General features: G+C 36.0%; 1 protein-coding gene across 11 annotated transcripts in view; it reads right to left on the bottom strand.

Moving 5' to 3' along the window:
- The window catches only part of ZMYND11 (zinc finger MYND-type containing 11), a 170244-nt gene that overhangs the window by 94511 nt on the left and 52518 nt on the right, over positions 1 to 23215 (bottom strand). For 3 of the 11 annotated variants that reach the window (XM_064285063.1, XM_023548758.2, XM_064285064.1), the window contains exons 1-3: positions 15492 to 18238; positions 14245 to 14323; positions 8581 to 8715 (exon numbers count right to left, since the gene is read on the bottom strand). In XM_064285063.1, the coding sequence (XP_064141133.1) occupies positions 8581 to 8696 (116 nt within the window). In that variant the 5' untranslated portion in view covers positions 8697 to 8715; positions 14245 to 14323; positions 15492 to 18238. Of the gene's footprint in view, positions 1 to 8580; positions 8716 to 14244; positions 14324 to 15491; positions 18241 to 18267; positions 22430 to 23215 lie in introns of those variants that run through there. The other 8 variants (XM_064285059.1, XM_023548760.2, XM_064285061.1 and 5 more) reach the window with 6 other exon arrangements.

The raw sequence follows: 23215 nt of genomic DNA, 5'->3' as shown, positions 1-23215 counted from the left end.
ATGTAATTAAAAAAAAAAAAAAAAAATTCCTAACAACAAAAGCCCTGGCCCAGAAAGCTTCACTGGCAAAACCATGCAAAAACATCACAAAAAAAGAAAATTACAGACCAATATCTCTCATGAGTATATGTGCAAAAATTCCTAATAAAATCCTAGCCAATAGAATTCATTATCATAGGAAAAAAATAATACGCCACAACCAAGTGGGATTCATACCAGGTATCCAAGGAGGGTTCAACATTAGGAAACCAATCAACGTAATCTACCACATAAATAAAACAAAAGACATCTCAATTGACACAGAAAAGGCATTCGAAAAAGTCCATTCCTGATAAAAACTCTCAATCAAATAGGAATAGAAGGGAAATTCTACAACATAATAAAGGGCATCTGTACAAAACCAACAGCCAAAATTATTCTCATCAGAGAGGCTGAAAACATTCCCCCTGAGAACAGGAACAAGACAAGGGTGCCCTTTATTACCACTTCTATTTAACATTGTACTGGAAGTCCTAGCTAGAGCAGTAAGGCAAGGAAAAAAAAAAAAGGGGGCCAACCAAATTGGTAAGGAAGAAGTAAACTTATCCCTATTCACAGATGATATGATACTACACATAGAGAACTCAAAAGACTCCATGAGAAAACTACTGGAACTAACAGAAGATTCAGCAGAGTAGCTGGATACAAAAGAAACACAAAAATCAACTGGATTCCTATATACCAACAAAGAGAACTACAAAAAGGAAATCAGGAAAGCAAGATCATCTATGATAGACCCTAAAAAAATAAAATAATTCGGAATAAATCTAACCAGGGATGTAAAAGACCTATACAAAGAAAACTACAAAACACTACTGCAAGAAACCAAAATAGACCTACATAAACGGAAAACCATACCAGGCTCACAGTTAGGCAGACTCAACATTGTGAAAATGACAATTCTATCTAAAAAATACAAAGCAATTCTGATCCAAATGCAAACAGCATTCTAAGATGGAAAAACTAATCATTAACTTTATATGGAAAGGAAAGAGGCCCCAGATAAGTAAAGCACTAATGAAGAAAAATAAAGTAGGAGCACTCACACTACCTGAGCTCAGAACCTACTATACAGCTATGGTATTCAAAACAGTCTGGTACTGGTACAACATACACATTGACCATTGGAACAGAATCGAGAACTCAGGTGTAAATCCATCCACCTACAGTCACCTGATCTTTGACAAAGGCCCAAAGTCCATTAAATGGGGAAAAGACAGTCTTTTTAACAAATGGTGCTGGCAAAACTGGATGTCCATCTGTAAAAAAATAAAACAGGGCCCATACCTCACACCATACACAAAAAAGTAATTTAAAATGGATCAAAGACCTAAATATAAAACCAAAAACTGTAAAGACCATGGAAGAAAAAATAAGGTCCATGCTAGGGACCCTAATATACAGCATACATAATATACAAACCATAACTAACAATACACAAACACTAGATGATAAGCTAGATGTGATTGTTAAGATTGTGTGTCAGCTTGGCTGGACCATGATTCCCAGTGGTTTGGCAGTTATGATATAGTCTGGCAGTCATACAATGATGTGATCACCTCCATGAGGAGATTTGATATAAGGTGATCATCTCCATGAGGGGATCTGCTGTGAGTAGCCAATCCATTGAAAGTGAATTTCTGTAGGGATGTGGCCTGTATCCAATATAAGCAGACTTTCTGGCAAGGCTCATGGGCTTTTGCTCACACCAGTTCCTGCAGCTGGCTCCTGTTTGTCTGACCTCTGGTTCCTGGGACTTGAGCTAGCAGCTTACCTGCTGTGTTGCCTGCTGATCTTGAGATCTGTTGGTCTTCGCAGCCTGTGAGCCTGGGCACTGCCGTCTGACTTGCCGATCTTGCGTTCATGAATCAGAAGCCTCCAGCCTGACCCATGTTCCAGCCTCTACAACCACATTACTACTTCCTTAATAGAAATCTAAATCTATACATATTTTTTATACGATTTACTGGTTTTGCTTCTCTAGAGAACTCAGCCTAAGACACTAGATAACTGGGATCTTCTAAAAATTGAACACTTATGCTCATCGAAAGACTTCGTAAAAAGAATAAAAAGAAAACCTATAGACTGGGGAAAAAATTTAGGTGATAACATATCTGACAAAGGTCTAATCTCTAAAATCTATAGGAAAATCCATCACCTCTGCAACAAAGAGATAAATAATCCAATTTAAAAATGGGCAAAGGATATGAACAGACACTTAACCAAAGAAGACATTCAGGCTGCTTAAAGATAAATGAGAAAATGCTTGTGATCACTAGCCATTAGAGAAATGCAAATCAAAACTACAATGAGACACCGTCTCATCCTGACATTACTGGCATGTGTCAAAAAAACAGAAAATAACAAATGTTGGAGAGGCTGTGGGGAGATTGAAAATCTTATGCACTGCTGGTAGGAATGCAAAGTGGTACAACCATTTTGGAAAATGATATGGCTCTTCCTTAAAAGGCAAGAAATAGAAATACCATACGGTCCTAGAGAAATAAGAGCCACCACATGAATAGACACATACACACCCACGTTCATTTCAGCATTATTCACAATAGCAAAAAGATGGAAACAACTTAAGTGCCCATCAACAGATGAATGGATAAACTACGGTACATACACACAATAGAATGCTACACAATGATAAAGAACAGTGATGAATCTGCGAAACTCCTCACAACATGGATGAATCTGGACAGCATTACGCTGAGTGAAATAAGTGAATCACAAAAGGTCTCATACTGTATGAGACCACTATTATAAAAACTCAAGAAAAGCTTTACACACAGAAAGAAACAATCTCTGATGGTTACGAGGGTAGGGAGGGAAAAACACTAACTAGACAATAGATAAGTGATAACTTTGGTGAAGGGTAAGACAGTATACAATACTGAGGGAAGTCAGCACAACCTGACCAAGGCAAAGTCACAGAAGCTTCCAAACACCCTAAGGGACCCAGATGCTGGGGCTGAGGGCAGGGGACCATGATCTTGGGAAATATCTAGGTCAACTGGCATAATACAGTTCATAAAGAAAATGTTCTAAATCCTGCTGTGGTGAGTAGCATCTAGGTGGGTCTTAAAAGCTTGTGAGCAGCCATTTATGATACGTCTACTGGTCCCACATCGTCTGGAGCAAGGGAGAATAAAGAAAACCAAAGACACAAGGGAAAGATTAGTCCAAAGGACTAATGGACCACACCTACCACAGCCTCCACCAGACTGAGTCCAGTACAACTAGATGGTGCCTAGCTACAACCACCGGCTGCTCTGACAGGGATCACAATATAGGGTCCTGGACAAAGCTGTAAAAATGTAAAACAAAATTCAAACTCACAAAGAAAGACCAGACTTACTGGCCTGACACAGACTGGAGAAATCCTGAGAGTATGGCCCCCAGACACCCTTTTAACTCAGTACTAAAGTCACTCCTGAGGTTCACCCAAAGATTAGACAAGCCTACAAAAGAAACAGTAATATATGTAGTTCAACCATGTGTATAAAACTAAATGGGCACACCAGCCCAGCAGTAACGACGGGGGGGACAGGAAAGCTGGACAAATGGAAATAGGGAACCCAAGGTCGAGACAGGTAGAGTGCTGATATGTCACAGGGTCTGCAACCAATGTCACAAAGTAATATGTGTATTGTTTAATGAGAAATTAATTTGCTCTGTAAACTTTCACCTAAAGCACACACACACACACACACACACACACACAAACCCAGACCATCACATCTCCTTTGCCATGAGACCAGAAGAACTGCATGGTGTTCAACTACCATTATTGTACATTTTGATCAAAACAATCTATAAAGGGATCCTGATCAAAAGGGGGATAATACAGAACAGATTCTCAAATTTTAATGAAGTCCAGCCTTGCTAGAGCCATGGATGGTGGAAGAACCCCTGAAACTATTTTCCTGAGATAACCTTTAAACTTTTAACACTAAACCAAAAATATCCCCTTAAGTCTTCTTAAAACCAAATAACAGTTTAGCTTAACTAGTAACGAATGTCTGCCTTGAGCATTGTGCTCTTTTCAGATCTATCTACATGGGTTCACACTGACAACAGCAACTCGAAAGATTAGATACGAACCTTAGAAGGCAGTGAGTTTATGTTAATGGAGGAGGAACAGCTCAGAAGAGCAAAGTGAGAATGGTTGTATGATTTGAAGAATATAATCAATGTTATTGTAGAAATTGTTGAACTGCTGTATATTCAGCTCTGTCTATTGTCAACAATAAAATAAAATACAAAATAATAACAAAAAACTAGACTATCACCACTTTTTATCTTTAATAAATTATTGGATCTGAACACTAAGCACCAATGGTTGCTAATGTTACAAAATGAGAAACAATCAGCATTGTATTGCTCCTAATAAAAGAACACTACACCACCTATTAAGTAGTGTTGGCCTCACCCCCAAGCTTCTAGACCCAACTATCAATGTCCATGAAATACAGAGTGCTGAGCAACAGGTTAAATTAGACTATATGGATGCCGTCAGTAAAAGCCAGACTATGGAAAAACACAGAACAAATTATTCTTGTTTCTTCAACAAACAAATCTCAAAGAGAAAAAAAAAAAAAAAAACCCACCAGATTAATGAGAAACCTATAGATTAAAAGAAATATCAAAATAAAAAAAAAAAGCAGAAACTAAAGAACCATACAGAAGCAAACTATAATGTTTAGAATGTACCAGGTTTCCAAATATTATAAGGGGCCAGTCACCTCACAGTCAAAAACTTTAATACATGAAGCTTTTTTTTTTTTTTAATAAGAGTCACTCACCAGTAAAAATACAGAATTATACTTAGTGACTATATACACATTTTTGACAATGCTTGTACTGTAGCTTTCCTTAAGATATTTATAAGGATTAACTGATTAATGACTATATATACATTCTTGTCAATAACTTAATGACTATATATGTGCATTCTTGACAAAACTCTACCATAGCTTTCAGTAACTTAAGATATTTGTAAAGATTAAAGGATACCTCTGTGTTCATACCTGGCTGTAACTAAGCAGAGTGCCTTGAATTAAAATGAACCCAAGGCTTGAAAAGTATTTATTTACCCATCTAGAGTACAGACTACAAATATTAGGTTTTAAAGCAAAAGATCTGACTTCCCCTTACAGTCCAACGCTACTTCCTAAATGACCTTAGGCAAGGGTAATGAACGAGGAAATTAACATTACTGAATTTTTATGCAAATAATGCGTGCTGTCTGCCTTTGTCAGCTGTGCCCTGGACCCCACAAGACACTCTTGAACACCTCTTCCACATGTTGCTGTAAAAAAAAATTACCATAGCATGCTTATGAAAATACCTCACAGGGGGAGGGCACAGCTGGCAAACACAGAAGATGTGTGTTATCTGCATAAAGATACAGTAATTGAGAAGCAAAGGCACTGTGTTAGGTACTTATCTAGACAGTTCCTTCTCGGAGCTGATGACCTAGCAGGGAAATAATTACACATGAGAATAATGTTATGAAAGAAGTATAGGATGCTATGAAGTGAGCCACTGAACATAAAGGAATATGCCATACCTCCCAGATGAGATGAAGCAGAAGAAACACTGGGAACCACTCTTAAACACTTAACCTCTGATATTCTTTCTTGTTTTTTTCATCTTTAGTTGAGACTGATAAAGACTATTTGATAAGTGAGTATATTTATTCGTATTTACCTTAAGAACTATGGGCCTTAGGGCATGAAGAAAAGTAAGCCTTGACACGCTTTAAGGCTATACTGATTAAAAGGAGAAAACAGACTGCTTAGCAACATTCCATGTAGAAGGAGATGTATTCAAATTTAACAATCTCTATCTTTTGCTATAATTTGACATGTATACACAAGCATATACACACAGGTGTCATGATAACCCCATTACTGTGGGGGGGTTGCCACAACCTAAAGAGAACAGTAATGGCCAGACTATGTACTCTCACGCTAGGAGATTATGATAGCTTTTTGGATAACGTCCCTCAAGCTTTTAGAGAAAGATGGCAAAGAACTACAAAGAATTAATACTCTAAAAAATTGAAATAGTTCAATATTAAATAACTTTAATTTTAAAAATTGAATCCAAAGAACAGTATTTTATTTCAGTATTCTTCTGTAAACAATTTTGATGTACACAAACTCTGTTTTTATTTTTTAATCTCGACCACAGGAAAATACTTTCTGCCTCTTATTCCTTCAAGATTTTTAAAGATGATTTTATACCTGTATCACCTTACTGTAACTGATAGGTAGTCACCACGCCTCAAATTAACTGCTGTAATAAAAATATAATAATTAAAATAATGTACTATTTATTTTGGAAACCCCGGTGGTGCAGTGGTTAAGAGCTACAGCTGCTAACCCAAAGGCTGGCAGTTCAAATCCACCAGGCGCTCCTTGGAAACTCTGTGGGGCAGTTCTACTCTGTCCTATAGGGTCGCTATGAGTCAGAATCGACTCGACGGCAATGAGAGTTGACTTCATTTATTTTATTCTTATATTCTACTAAGGGGGTATCTTTTTTCCCTTCTAATTACCTTACAGGAGTTAGGAGTTGTACATGGTCGACTTTAAAATATTCAAAGGGTGCATACAAAGTTAGAGCAGCATACAACATCGTCCCTTTTCTCCTTCTCCTGTTCCTACACTCCTAAGTAGCCTTTATAATCTGTTTCACTGGAATACAGGCAAGGGAAAATATATACGACACACAATTTTGTCGCTTCTTAGGAAACTCTATGGGGCAGTTCTACTCTGTCCTACAGAGTCGCTATGAGTCAGAATCGACTCAATGGCACTGTGTTTGGTTTTATTGAATACAGGCAAAAAAACTTATCAGGGGATAATGATGAATGCATTTATTTAAATGAAGTTTTGTAAATGATCTGTTCTCCATTTTTACAGATAGCATCTAAATAATGTTTGGGAGGGATAGGCATAAAGAAATTCTATCTAAATTAATGAAAAATAACCAAACTTTAATGAATGACAGATTTAGTTTTATTCCTTTTAAAACAGCCAGGAAGCAAATTATAACAAAACAAAGTTCCTATATTAAGACTTCCTTTTAATTAGTATTTTGTTGTTGTTAGGTGCTATTGAGTGAACTTTCAACACATATCAACCCCAGATGACCCAGTAGAACTGCCCCATAAGGTTTTCTAGGCTGTAATCTTTGCAAGAGCAGATTACAGATTTCTCCCGTGAAGCTGCTGGGTAGGTTTGAACTGCCAACCTTTTGGTTAGCAGCCAAGCGCTAAACCATTATGCCACCAGTGCTCCTTTATAATTCATATACGGCATGTAAATAAAGTATTCATAAAGTAGCTGATTTTCTTCTATCCTGAATCTTTGTCTACCAAGATAAATAAGACTGGAAACTAGAAATAAAAAAAAAAAAAAAACACTTTTTTTTAAGTGAAGATTTATTTAACATAACATCTAAAATAGAGTGAAACTGTTAAAAATTCTCAGTTAGTGGGCTATAAACTAGTAAGATGTTACTTACTATGCTTGTCCTATATTAAAATGAGTAATGAAAAGCAGATTGCTTTTAGATAGTTTCACTAGATAAAAGCAAGTGGTTAACTAATAGCCTTTTTAATAAAAGACTTAAATATAGACTTTTTTCCCAAGAGTTAAAAATTTCTGATTACTAAAAAACTATGATAAATAGTATGTACTGTTATTATGGAGCCCTGGTGGTACACTGGTTGAGAGCTTGGCTGCTAATCGAAAGGTTGGCCATTCAAATTCTTAGAAACCCTATGGGGCAGTTCTCCTCTGTCCTATAGGGTCACTATGAGTTGGAATTGACTCGACGGCAACAGGTTTCATTTTGGTTTTACTGTTATTATACTTACCTAATATTTATTTATAAAACCTCAAAACACAAGTTGATTGTATCTGTTTCTGTAACAACTATATAAAGCAATGCAAAAAGCGACTTCAGTCCTTTTTAATATATGTTGACTAGCATAAAAAATAAGGTATTTTTGGACTACTTTTTTCCAATATCCTATAAAATTTTACAGAGATTTTTTTTTTAATTGTGCTTTAAGTGAAAGGTTGCAAATCAAGTCAGTCTCTCATACAAAAACTTACACGCACCTTGCTATGTACTCTTAGCTGCTCTCCCCCTAATGAGACAGCACACTCCTCCTCTCTACCCTGTATTCCCCATGTACATTCAGCCAGCTCCGGTCCCCCCTCTGCCTTCTAGTCTCGCCTCCAGACAGGAGCCACCCACGTGTCTACTTGAGCCAAGAAGTTCACTCCTCACCAGCATCATTTTCTGTCTTATAGTCCAGTCTCCAGTCCAATCCCTGTCTGAAGAGTTGGCTTTGGGAATGGTTCCTGTCTTGGACTAACAAAGGGTCTGAGGACCATGACCTCTGGGGTCCCTCTAGTCTCAGTCAGACCATTAAGTTTGGTCTTTTTACGAGAATTTGAGATCTGCATCCCACTGTTCTCCTTTGCAGAGATATTTTTGTTTAAATTTACTTACTTTGTAATACGGTCAATGTTGGCAATTTGCTTCTGGTTCCGTATAATCTCAATAGCTGCCCAAAGATGCTGGATAGCTTTTGTATCCGCCTGTCGTCTTTTTGTTAAACGTGCCATGACCTGCTTACTTCTTTAGCTGTAGTAATATACAAAAACATAAGGGAAAAATGGATTACACATGAAGTATTATCAACATAAGTAACATTATCGGCACCTCTTGATTACTGGTGATTATGCTAACCGAAAGGTCAGCAGTTCGAATGTTATTAGTTATTAGAAACGTTCAAGTTCTTGGACTAGGTTTTGGTTTCAGGGCTGTTTATTACATTATTAGGGAAAAAACTGCTATTTTATTCAAATTTCAATATTCTGGGTAAACTGAGAAAATAAAAAACCACCGTACTTCCAGATAATTTTCTAGTTGTCTCTGGACAGACTGGGAAGAAAAAAAACACAACATGGGATTACAGCCTTGATGTCTGATTCGTGATGGTATTGCAGGAAGAATACCACAATGCACCACCCACACCACACACCTGGGGCTGTACATCTTAAGACCCTCTTAACTCAGCATGGAGGGATTTGTCTGTTGGGAATGTCGTAGGCCTATTAAATGTTCACCATGGATTGCCTCTTTCATCATGAATCCCAGCATTTGGGAACCACTGAAACATATAATCTCCGAATTATAAAGGTTACAATGCTGAGTTTCAAATCTAAGCCCTTAATCATAAAGTAAACATTAAACCCTCTGGAATTGCTAAAATCTCCTTGATCTGATCTCTCTTATCTTTAAAGAGAAGACACCGAATGAGGGAAACTTATTCTTAGTACTTTTCTGTGTTCTGTGACTGGCCAAGAGAACCATATGAGTCTCATTTTCTCCACCTCTACGTCTCTTCTCACAGCCCAGTCAGTTCTCCTGCTTTTTCTGACAAGCCCAGATAAAACCCTCAGCTGCCATCAAAGCTCATCTTGAGAGACTGACTTCGGGTGAGTCTGGGGTCCATTAGGCTCCTGGAATAAGATGATTTTCAGAATTATACTACTAGATATTTTGAATCACAATGTTTCATGGTATTCCTGAATCTCCTAGTTCTTCCCACTACGACATCTAACAGTTCCCAACTTTGCTCCACAGAAAGAACAGGGAAAAAAAAAAATGCTAGCAAACAAGTTTTAAAGAGTTATAGCAGTTTGTTCTGGAAGGACTTAGACATATAACTAAAATTTAATAAAAATTACAATTATAGTTTATGAGCGCTTCTAATGTTTTAGAAAGAAACAACTTCAAAACGTACACAAATTTCTCAGTTTCAATGCACTGGCAGAGGAGCGCCACCTTTCAGAATTTGATAAGCTTTATAGTAAGGAATTTACTGGAAAGACTATATGTCAGAAAGTAACATCTAATGACGATCTGTAATAATACAACTCAACCCTGTCAGATTATACAAATACTGAGATAAAAGAACAAAACTTTAGTCATTCTTACATACTTAAAAAAAATATGTCTGCCTGCTTTGTGTAAGGCACTGTGCTAGACACAATGCAGTATTCAAAAATGTACAAACTGTGGCTCTTGCCAGAAAATAATCTAAAACTGGCAGAGGAAACTAGACGTATACATGGAACTACTAACTAAATGCTATCTCTGACATATAATGGTCCAGAATGCGTGCTATCTGAATTCAGAGAAAGGAGACACTACTTCTAGATTAGGTAAAATTTGAGATGGATTCTTTAATTTTGGCAGGATTTCTACTATAATGTGAAGTCAGAGGTTCTCCAGGTACATATCCTTAGAATCCTGGAAAAGGTAGAGAGGCTGATAGGGGAGGAAAGATTCTGAAGTTAGCAAAGTGCTGTCAATGCATAGCCAGGAAGCACAGCACTGTTGGCATGCGATCCTAGCACGACATTGAACGGGCAACCATTTTAACCCCTTCTTTATCAGACATTTTTCAATTCAATTGATGGTAAACTTTTGCCATTGAAATTGAACCCCGATATTATATACAAACCAACTTAAAAAAGAAAGAAATTGGATCCAAGCTGCTTATAGGCAAGTTTCCAAAACATGCCTCGTCCATAAAATAAGCTGAATATCCAAATATATTTTTGAATAACAAAATTTCCAACTATATAATTAAAAAGATATTCAAGCACTTTTGAACTTATCTGCTCCTATAACTTGGTGCAAGAACATAAGAGGTGGCCTTTATTTACAGACTTCCCAAATCAGTCAGACAGAAGAACAGTAAGTAGTCACAGCTCTTTAAACAAACAAAAAACCCAAACCCACTGCTGTCGAGACTCATGGTGACTCCATGTGTTACAGAGTAGAACTGCTCCACAGGGTTTTCTTGGCTATAATCTTTATGGAAGCAGATCGCCAGGCCTTTCTTTCAGGACAGGCTGGGAGGGTTGAAACCACAAGCCTTCCGGTTAATAGTTCAGCACAAACTATCTGCGCCCCTCCGGGACCTCACACAGCACTTTACAAATAACAAATTACCTTTTTAAAGATTAAGGTATGATTTTGATCACCACATAACTTTTCTCATGGTGTCAGAACTTTTTCAATGAGAAATGAATGACCGAATCTCAAACACCAATACATTTATTCACAGCTCAACCACCCTAAACACTTCTATTTGATTCTATATATAAAAATGTATCCTGCTTCAATAAGCTTACACACAAAAATCTGCACTCACAAAGCAAATAAATGAAGTGTTGGTAATTAACATTAATAAAAGCTTCTGCTCTCAGGAAAGAATATACAATAGACTCAACATAATGGCAGAGTAGCTTCTATCAGACTAACCTTCCTGCCAGTAACATTTACGCATTCTGGACAATATAAAAAAAACAACTTTTTGAAAGCAATGAAGAACAAATAAAAATAGGCAGAAACTAGAAGGAACATGGTCCGTGAAAGAAGAGAAGCACTCCTGGTGAAATCTGAGGGTATACCCCGTTTGTGTGGGGCACAAGGGATAAAGCTCAAGCAGAAAATGGTAATGTTACTGGGCTAAGTTGGAGCCCTGGTTGCTCAGTGGTTAACAGTCAGGCTGCTAACTAAAAGGCTGGCAGTTCGAATCTACCAGCTGCTCCTTGGGAACACTATGGGGCAATTCTACTCTGTCCTATAGGGTGTCTACAAGTTGGAATTGACTTGATGGCAATGGGTTTGTTTTTTTGTGCTGTTGTTTTTTGTTTTGGTTTACTGGGCTAAGGAGTCATAGGTCAGACTTCAAGGCTGCCACAGCAGCTGGAAATCGGAGGGAGAAAACCCAGAGGAAGGAACCACAGAGGAGGAAACCCAAATTTTTTTGTAAAAATTCCCCAAAAATCCTTGTCTGACTCTGAAACTGTGCATGCACAGGTTGAAACTGCAAAGAACTCAGCAGAAAGCAACATACAGAAGGCTAAAGTGCTGAGCAGAAATTTCAGTAGCTATTTTTGTTTCTTATCCAGGGCTGGATAAACAGTTTAGAGATCAAGTCCTGACAAGTTACAGGGGCTTGATAAATCCAGGTTTTTCCACTGAAGTCCAAGAACAAGGATCATGTCCTAGGACACCTAGAACTAAGAGCGAAACCTTAATATTAAAGCCTACCTAAAATCTAGCCTCCATAAGACCAAAGTAGTTGGTCAAAACTCAGTATTCTCAATGAGAAGCTAATAGAATCTGAAGTTTCTATAATGCGTCATCCACAATTTCTTGTAAACAGTAAAAAATTATTAGATATGCCAAAAAAAAAAAAATCAAGATAATGTGACCTATAATCAAGAGTAAAAGTGGACAGTAGAAGCAGACTCACAGATCACATGTACACTGCAATTAGATACTGTAAAAAAATTATTAGTATTTGTGGAAAGACATTCATAATATGTGAAGAAAAGAATTTCGGGAGAGATATGGAAACTAAAAGAGAACATATATAAATCTTAGAAATGGAAAAAGATAACACTGAAATAAAAAAAAAAAAAAAACACTGGATATGCCCAAAAGCAGATTGGATATGGTAGCATACAGGTTCAGTGAACTTAAGGACGGGTTAAGATACAAACTAAACCACAGAGAGAGAGAAACTGAAATGAACAAGGCCTCAGTGCCCTTTTTGAAAATATTAAATGGTCTGATTTCTGGAGTCCCAGAGGGAGGGGAGAGTAAGAAGAGGGCAGAAAAAAAGTACTTGAAAAACTAATGGCCCAACGTTTTCCATTTTTGATGACAAACAACAACCCACATATTCAAGAAGTTTAGCAATGCCAAAGCAGATCAATGCATGTTGTTGTTGTGTGCTATTGAGTCAATTCTGACTCACAGTGACCCTATAGGACAAAGTAAAACTGCCCCATAGAGTTTCCTAGATCTTTACAGGAGCAGATTGCCAGGTCTTTTTTTCCTGCAGAGCTTCTGGTGTGTTTGTACTGCAGATCTTTTGATTAGCAGATGAGCACTTAACCACTGCACCACCAGGGTTCCTTCCAATACACAGAAAATACAATTACTGAAGAGCAAAGATAACGGAAAAATCTTAAAAACAGCCAAAGAAGAAAGACACATTTCACAGAGAAGAACAACAATAAAAATAATGGCTGATTTTGCATTAAAAACAACATATGCCAGGAATCAATGAAACATTTTGAAAATATCCTTTAAAAATGAAAGTGATATAAAGACATTTTCAGATAAAGCAAAGCCAGGAAAATTCATTAGAAACAGGCTCACACTGTAATAAATAGTAAAGGCAGTTCTTTAAGCTGAAGGGAAATGATATCAGATAGAAATTCAAATACATAGAAAGAAATGAAGAAGACTGTAAAATGAAAATATGTAGGCAAATACAAATGACAATTTTTTAGTTTTCTTAATTTATTTAAAGATAATTGGCTATCTAAAGCAAAGATGATAATAATGTATTGTTAAGTTTTTATGTAGAAGTACATGCCAATATAATTTATGTAGAAATACATCCCAACGATAGTGCAAAGGAGGGGAAGTGGGAGTAAACAGAATATATTATTTTAAAGTTCTTACATTTTATGTGAAGTAGTATTACTTCAAAGAGGGCTATGATAAATTAAGGATGCATACTGTAGTCTCTAGAGCAAACACTAAAGAATAATACAACGAGGTACAGTTAAAATGTAATTTGACTTGTAAGTTATATTTCAAAGTATATACAGAACATTCAGAACAATTTATTCAGAACTATAGAAAACATGGAGTGCTGGTGGTACAGTGGTTAAGAGCTGTGGCTGCTAACCAAAAGGCTAACAGTTCGAATTCACCAGCCGCTCCTTGTAAACCCTACAGGGCAGCTCTACTCCATCCTATAGGGTCGCTGTGAGTCGGAATCGACTCAACAGCATACAGCAAACAACACAGAAAATACAGAATAGCAAAGCTAACATTTAAAGCTAACAAAGGAATAGTAAAAACTGTAAAATAAAGAAATAGTAAAATAAAAATTGTGCATGTGTGTGTATCTCATAATTTAACCGCCAGAAAATTTTTACAGTGGGGACTAAGTAGCAAACTCTAAAAGTAGTCACATATTCTCAGAAATTACTAAAATCAAGATTAAAAAGGGAAGCAATGCTCACCTCAGGAAAATATATTTAAAGTTAAAATATTTCTGAAATTTACCTGAACCAAATCACAGACAGTAGATATGAGGAGTTACAGCATGAGGGTGATCATTAGTTTTAAGAATTTAAGCAATGCTCTGCAAAGAATGCAAGGAAAAGACAAACTCGAGTAAGGTAAATACAATTAAGTCTGAGGCATATTACATAAAGGTACCAAAAACAACTTGTCCTATAAAAACAAGATCTCTTTAAAGTAAAACCACTGAAATTCTCCTTTTTAATAAAATCTAAAATCATCCATTCCTCTAATATATGTTTAAATGAATGCCTACTGTATGCTACTCTTTCATGCTCTGGGAATAAAGCAATAAGCAAAACAGACAAAAGTCTCTCTCATCCAGTAGATACGATTAATCATGTGGTTAGATATAAGAAAAGGTACCACTCTGGGTGTCTGATAGTAATAGGAAACTCATAGGAAATGACTTTCATAGATCCTGTGAACAGCTTGTCATTTATTGTCATTACTCATTGATGTAGTCATTCTTTCTTGAAGGTATATTACTAATAAACTGGACTATTCACAGCATACTCCCAAATATGCCTAAAACTTCACCCCTTTATCTTTTTGCTTCGTAGTTCTCTCTGCTTGGAATGTCTTCCTCCCGCCCCTCTTAAAAAAAAAAAAAAACCAAACCCACTGCTGTCCAGTCAATTCTGACTCATAGCGACCCTATGCGACCCTATAGGACAGAGCAGAAATGCTCTATAGAGTTGCCAAGGCTATAAATCTTTACAGAAACAGACTGCCACATCTTTCTCCTCGGAGCCGCTGGTGGGTTCAAACTGCTGACCTTTTGGTTAGCAGCCAAGCACTTTAATCACTGTACCGCCAGGGCTCCCCTGCCCCTCTACTGATTATTTTAAAATCCCCTCTTCTTTCTAGGAGTTACTCCGATGCAATCTTTGCTGACCAACCCTTTGCCCTAGAATCAAACTAAATCAAACTTTGCTCCCTTTTGTATTCTAATAGTGATTTGTCTATGTATTTCTTAGAAATTTATTGTCTTGTACAGATAATTATAAATTCCTCAAAAGAATTAATTCAAGTAAGAATGGACATGTCTTATTTATTTGTACATCTAACATCTTTCAAGGTACTAGCATAGTCTTGAACATGCTAAGCTTTCAATATGGAATTAAGTTCAACTTTTCCAGCTATGTTATACAAATAAAATCCCAGAGTTAGCTTTCACTTATGCTGTATCAAAGATGGAGACATCAAAAACAGACCAGAAAACTTACAGAGATCTTTAACAGTCCTCAATCTTTTTTTTTTTTTTTTTCTCCAACACAGCTGAGGTATATGACAGACTCCCTCCAGTAAAAGTGGCTTCTTCAGGCAGGGATCCTCAACAGGACTGTAGCTTAACAAATAAAGTCAAATACAAAAACAAAAAACTTGCAAGTGACTTTGGTTAACCCCAAGTGATACTAATATTCTCTATCCCACCAAATTCAGATTTAATCCAATCCTTTCAGTTTATTTAAGTGTCCTTGTTTTATGTCGTACTATATCCACAGACCTCCACGCGTGTGTCAGTTTGCCATACTGTGGGGGCTTGCATGTTGCTGTGATGCTGGAAGTTATGACACCAGTATTCAAATACCAGCAGGGTCATCCATTGCGGGCAGTTTTCAGGTGAGCTTCCAGACTAAGACAGACTAAGGCAGACTAGGACGACTATATGAAGAAGAGCAGGGCATCAGGATTGGAGATAGACTCATTAACAACCTTGCTTGATGAAAGTGAAGAGGATTTGAAGCACTTATTGATGACGATCAAAGGCTATAGCCTTCAGTATGGATTACACCTCAACATAAAGAAAACAAAAATCCTCACAACTGGACCAATAAACACCATCATGATAAATGGAGAACGGATTGGAAAAGGACTGTCAAGGATTTCATTTTACGTAGATCCACAATCAAAACCCACGGAAGCAGCAGTCAAGAAATCAAAAGACGCATTGCATTGGGCAAATCTGCTGCAAAAGACCTCTTTAAAGTGTTAAAAAGCAAAGATGTCACCTTGAAGACTAAGGTGCTCCTGATCCAAGCCAAGGTATTTTCAGTGGGTTCATGTGCATGCAAAAGCTGCACAGTGAATAAGGAGGACCAAAGAGGAACTGATGCCTTTAATCACAGTGCTGGCAGAGAATACTGAATACACCGTGGACTGCCCGAGGAACAAACAGATCTGTCTGGGGAGAACTACAACCAGAAAGCTCTTAGAAGCAAGGACGGCGAGACTTGGTCTCACATACTTTGGACATGTTATCAGGAGTGACTGGTCCCTGGAGAAGGATGTCATGCTTGGTAAAGTAGAGGTCAGCAAAAAAGAGGAAGGCCCTCAACAAGATCCACTGACACAACGGTTGCAACAATGGGCTCGAGCATAATGATAATGAGGATGGTGCAGGACCAGACAGTGTTTTGTTCTGCTGTACACAGGGTCACCATGAGTCAGAACTGACTCAAAGGCACCTAACAACAACAACAACACCTCTACAGAAGAAAAGAAAGGGAATAAAAGGGAAAGTCAGTAAAAATTTCAAAAAATAAACTAAGCAATGCATTGTTGTGATAAATAAGTACATATGTAAAAATACAATAAGCAGGAGAATAGGAGATTAGAGACTGATCAGAGAGAACACAGTGGGAGCACCCATAGTATCAATTATGTTCTGTGTTCTGATTATTACTTCTGGTGGTAGGCTCAGGTTTTTGTTTTATTATTGTGTGGCATAATAAATACATAATTTTTCCAAATATTACATGAAATTTAAAAAGTAATTTCACTGCTTTAATATGCATTTGTTATTTATTTATGTAAGGTTCAAATTTTCTCAAAAATGTATTAGCCATTTTAAAATCTTTTATTAAGACTCTTATATTTTTAATTCCTTTATATATTAACATTGTTAATAAAGTACATTTCTCTCTTTGCCCTTTAACAGACTTTAAAGAAAACTACACTAAAATCTAGCTATGCATTCCCTTATGACTGCTTTTACACTCAGGTCACAAAATATTCAACTGTAATTTTGTTTTTTAATTTAATTTTTAAAATATTGACTTTTTAACCCATCCTAATTTTTTAATATGGTATTAGATGAGAATATAAAGTTTTTCCCAAAATAAGTAACCAAGCACATTTTATTGAAAATTTTCTCTCTTCCCCAATGAAATTTGGTACTTTTCTAATCATATACAGTGAAGCCTGTGAGAGCTGGAACTCGACAGGACTGCCTTGTTTTCCCATGTCTTGCAAGTTTTCCACTTTTGACAGAGTGCAGTCATACCACTTTTCTATTGTTTTAGAAGGAAATATTTGAGTTTTCCTTCTCTGACAGGTTTCCACTTTACACAGGTTCTGGCTTTTGCAGGTTTTACTGTACTAAGTTCTTATCTATACTAACATTTGTTTCTTTGATCTGTCTTTTTTTTTTGTTAATAGCCTCACAATTTTAATTATTATAACTTATATGTTGTTGTTGTGTGCCGTGGAGTTAATTCCAACTCACAGCCACCCTACAGGACACGGTAGAACTGCCCCATAGGGTTTCCAAGGAGCAGATGGTGGATTCAAACTGCTGACCTCTTGGTTAGCAGCCTAAGCTCTTAACCACTTCACCACCGGGCCTCCATAACTAGTATATACAAGCCATATATGTAAAAGCTATAATTATAATTAATTTCATGTTATTTATCGCTACATAATTTTTTTATATGTATTATCTGCCCAACTACAAGCTTTTTGAAGGCAGGCCATATTTTAAATATTCCTTATGTCCTTAGTAACTTCTACGATAAAGAAGACACTAAAATAAACACTTGATTGAACAAATAATTCCCCCAACAAGTCCCAAGATATTAAAAAATAATGGGATGCAAAATAAATGCTAGTCCATTATAATAATAAACGATTGGCCATTAAGTCTTCAGAAAATTAAATATGAATACACTCCCCCAAGAACCTCTAAAGCAATTTAGTCTGCTGCCCATTTTCCATACGTACCAAGAGCAGGTGTGGGGAGCTAAAGCTTGTATACATGTACATACACATTCTTCTTTATAAATGGCATCGTTTCCTTGTCTGTATGTCTTTAAAATCAAAATGCAACTGGCAAACCAGACTACTTAGGGTAGACTTCCTGGTAGGCTTTTTGTTTAAAAAAAAAGTACATTAGTTTAAGAACAGGAAATAACACTACGCAAGATATGAATCAAGGTTCCTGATAGCAAAACAGGTCATTTCAAACAGTATAAAAGTAATAAAAAAAGAGAAGTATTTCAATTAATTATTTTATTAGAATACTGATTATGGAGCTGGTGCAGGACTGGGCAGCGTTTCATTCTGTTGTACATAGGGTTGCTATGAAACAGAACTGACTTGATGGCACCTAACAATATTAGTATACTAGTAAGTAAAGCAAAATGATGTTTCCAGACTTTCAGATTTCATGGACTAGTAAAGTTTAAAAAAATAAAGTGAAGGATAGGGACATAAAGGTTGTTAACTTTTATTTTGACAAATAAAACAATTTAAAGTTGAACTACTATCTGGATTTACCATCAATTCATAAAAAAAGATTTTAATCACAAAAAAGTAAAATGGACATAATCTCAAAAATAAGTCCTTTAAACTGGGTACATTTATATTTGAATAGTATTCGTCATTCATTATATTGCTTAACTTTACCTTTGACCTTTACTAGTCTTCAGATGGGTTTTTGCAATAAACCATTAATAAAATTGTATATACCTTAAAATTATAAAAATGGTTGAGCATCCATATTTTAGTTGTTAACAATATTTAAAAGTTATGATAAGAAATCCATAAAAACTGAGATACTTAACTTTTCATATTAATTTATACCTAGTCTTTACAAAAATATGCAACGTAATTACTGTGCTTTGATTAAAATCAAGTTGTGTGTGACTAGTTCGGCATGCATATTCATTAACTATTTAAAAGCAGGAATAAAAATTACTACACACAAAGACAAGTTCTGGTTATGGCAAAATACGTGCCAATGAGAACTAGAAAAGCAAGACCAAAAAAAAAAAGTTTTATTTTTTTGTTTGAAGGAATCAAAGAACAAACAAGGCACTAAAAATTACAGGACCAAGATACAGGAGAACAGAAACTTAGAGGTAAGCCTTGCATTTGGAATCACTTTCTTCCTAAAAACACCTGGCAATTCTACAAGAGGCAAAGAATATAAGCAAAGCTTTAAATAAGACACACAAGGCAAAAAGGATAAAAATTAGAATTAAGAGCTTACCATGGGAAAAACCATGGGAGGAGGGGGATATTGTAATGCCCCAGACTTTAAGAATATAGCTGAGGAGTAAGAGAGAACTGCAAAGAGGTCAGCCCTCACATACAAAATAATTATATGGCAATAAATCGCAATATCTAATTAACCACAAGATGACCAGGCTACCACTATTCTTAAACTTCAAATCATCCAAACTGCTGATGGGATTAATCTGATCCAGAATTGCTAGTACTCCTGCCTGTCAGAAGCAGACATAAATCCTCTCTGAAGGAGGAGATCATCTTGATCTCTTTAACTTTCATATACAGTATCCAGAACACAAACAGAAATAACCAAATACAGTAAAACTTGTGAAAGTCGGAACCTGCATAAGATGGAAAACTTTCAGAGAAGGAATATGCAAATATTTTCCACAAACAGGGCAACAGAAAAGTGGTAAGACGGCACCATGTCAAAGCGGAAACCTTGCAAGACCTGGAAAAACAAGGCTGTCCCGAGTTTCAGTTCTCACAGGTTTCACTGTATATGAAGAAATAAGGCAGTATCATGAAAAGGTAAGAGAAACAAAATTAAAACAACAACAAAAAAATAGAAACCTACACGACGTATTGCACATGGATTTTAACAGTGCTTAATATGCTCAAGAAATTAAAAGATTGAGAATTTCAGTAGAATGCAAGAAAAATAAAAAGAAGTTAAATGGAAAGGATACAATTAGAAAAGTAAATAAGAACTCAATGAATGGGTTTAACATTAGAGAAGACACAGATGAAAAGAGAATTAGTTAACTTGAAGATTATATTCAAAAGAAAGTATACAGAAGAAAAAATGAGAAACAAAAGAGCATAAAAGATATATGGGATTTGATGCAAAGATCTAAAACGTTTCGCAAATGAAAAAAATGAAGCAGAAGTTTCCAAGAGATAGTAGCTAATCATTTTCCATAACTGACGAAAGACATCAAGCCAAAGATTCCAAAATCACTACCAGAAAGCAAAGCCATATGAATACAAAGACAACTACACCTAAGCACATCACAGTACAAATACCAAAAACTAAAGATAAAAAAATTAAGTAGCCAGAGAAGAAAAGTCACATTAACTTCAAAGGAGCAATACTACAAGCAAAACTGACTTCTCAACTGTAACAACAGAAGTCAGAAGATAATAAAATGACATCTTCAAAGTGCTGAAAGAAAATAACTGCCAATCAAACATTCTACGCCAGCAAAAATATCCTCCAAAAATAAAAGTTAAATAAGATATAATTCATACAAGCAAAAACTACATTACCAGCAGGCCTGCAATATGGAAACTAAAGAAGTTCTTCAGGTAGGAGGAAAAGGATCTTTGATGAAAACTCAGAAAATGCAAACAGAATGAAAAGCAATGGAAGGGGTAAAGTATGTGGGTTAATTTAAATAAACACTGATTACTTAATAATAACAACAATATTTTATCATTATCACAATAACAATAAGACAATAATAATAATGTTTTCTAGGTTTAAAATACATATACAATTTAAGTACACAACAATAATCTAAATAGTGTAAATGGAGTTAAAAGTGTTTTGAGTTCCTTGCATTAGCTCAGAAGAGATATAATAATTGATTTATATTAGACTTTGTAAACTAAGGATTCATGTTTCTATCTCTAGGGTAATCAATAAAAGAATAGCGAAAGAATAGATAAATACCAAGCTATTAGAAAAAAATAATACAAAATGCTATATCAACTCCCCCTTCCAACAAATAAGAAAGAAAAAAGAGCAAAATGAATGGAAAGCACATAGTAAGATAGTAGATTTAAACACAAATATATCAGCAGTTACGCTGAACATAAACAGACTAACTTCAATAAACCAAAAACCCATTGCCATTGAGTGGACTCCGGCTCCTAGTGACCCTACAGGAAGAGGAGAACTGCTCCATAAAGTTTCCAAGGAGCAGCTGGTGGATTTGAACCAATGACCTTTTGGTTAGCAGCTGAGCCCTTAAACACTGTGCCACCAGGGCTCAACTTCAATAAAAGACAGCAATTATGAAACTAGGTTGAAAATAACAACAACAAAACAAAAACCCACCCATATCTGCTTGCAAAAGACACACCTTAAATATAAGACATCAAAAGCTTAAAAAGAAAAGGGTAAGAATGAAATGTACCATGCAAATATTAACAAAAAGAAAACTAGCAAGAGTGCATTAATATAAAGTATTATAAAGATAGCCATTTCATAAGAGTTCAGTTCATCAGGGTATACTCTAAATTTCATATACCTAATACATAACCCCAAAACTAAAATTTAAAAAACTAAAAGGAAAACTAGACACACCCATAATCACACTGGGAGATGTTAATTATACTTCTTTCAATAACTGATAAAAACAAACAGAAAAAAATTACTAAGTATATCGAAGATTTATAAAAACATTTAACAAAACCAACATACATAAAAATCTGAGCCAAAACTGCAGAATGCATGTTCTTTTTAAATACATATTTAAGGAGCCCCAGTGGTGCAATGGTTAAGTACTCAGCTGCTAACCAAAAAGGTCAGCAGTTCAAATGAACCAGCAGCTCCAAGGGAGAAAAGACCTGGCGATCTGCTCACGTAAAGGTGACGGTGTAGAAAACCATATGGGACAGTTCTACTCTCTCATGTATGGTTGCTATGAACTGGACTTGACTGCACATAACAGTAACAACAAATGTAATGTTTACAAAACTGATCACATACGGGGTATAGCTAGTCTCAACAAATTTCAAAGGATTATAATCATAATCTGTTTATCTGCAGTAGAACTGAAGAATAAATCAATAACAACAACAGAACAAACCCCAATCCCTGTGTTTTTAGAAACTAAAAACCATACTTCTAAATAACACATGGATCAATGAAAAAAAAAATCACAATGAAAATTTGGAAATATAAAAAGAATGAAAATGGAAATAATACTTATCAAAAGCTCTAAGATGTAGCTAAAACGGTACCTAAAAGAAAATTTATAGCCTTAAATGAATATATAGAAAATGGGGCGAGGAGATGGGCTGGACAGCAATAATCTAAGCATCTATCTGAAGAAATTAAGAAATAAAAACAAAATGAAACCCAAAAAAGGACAAGGAAGGAAATAAAATATAAGATATACATAATACATGAAGAGTAATCAATGAAATAGAAAACATAAAAGAGAAAATTAACTAAAATGAAAAGCTGATTCTTGTAAAGGACCAACAAAATTGGTAAACCTCTGGTGAGACTACCAAATAACTACCAAAACAGACACAAGAAGAAATAGAAAATCTGCATAGGCCTATAACGATTAAAGAGGTTGGACTGTGTGATGGTTAATGCTACGCATCAACTTGGCTAAGCTATGATTCTCAGTGGTTTGGCAAACACTGCAATCGTCTTCCACGTTGTGATCTGATGTGAGCAGACAGTCTGTTGGAAGGAGAATTTCCCTGGGAGCGGAACCTGCCTCCAGTATACAAATGGATGTTACGGCAAAGCTTGTTCCTTTTCGATCCTGCACTCGTTGCTTGACCTCCGGTTCTTGGGACGTAAGAAGCCTTCAGCCTGTGGTCTGACCCAAGGATTTGGGACTTGCCAGCTCCCACAATTGCGTAAGCCATTTCCTTGAAGTAAATTTCTCTTTATACATATACATATAAAATG

The sequence above is a fragment of the Loxodonta africana genome, chromosome 4 (genome assembly GCF_030014295.1).
Source record: "Loxodonta africana isolate mLoxAfr1 chromosome 4, mLoxAfr1.hap2, whole genome shotgun sequence".
Lineage (NCBI taxonomy): Eukaryota > Metazoa > Chordata > Mammalia > Proboscidea > Elephantidae > Loxodonta > Loxodonta africana.
This window is presented reverse-complemented; position numbering and strand designations above follow the sequence as displayed.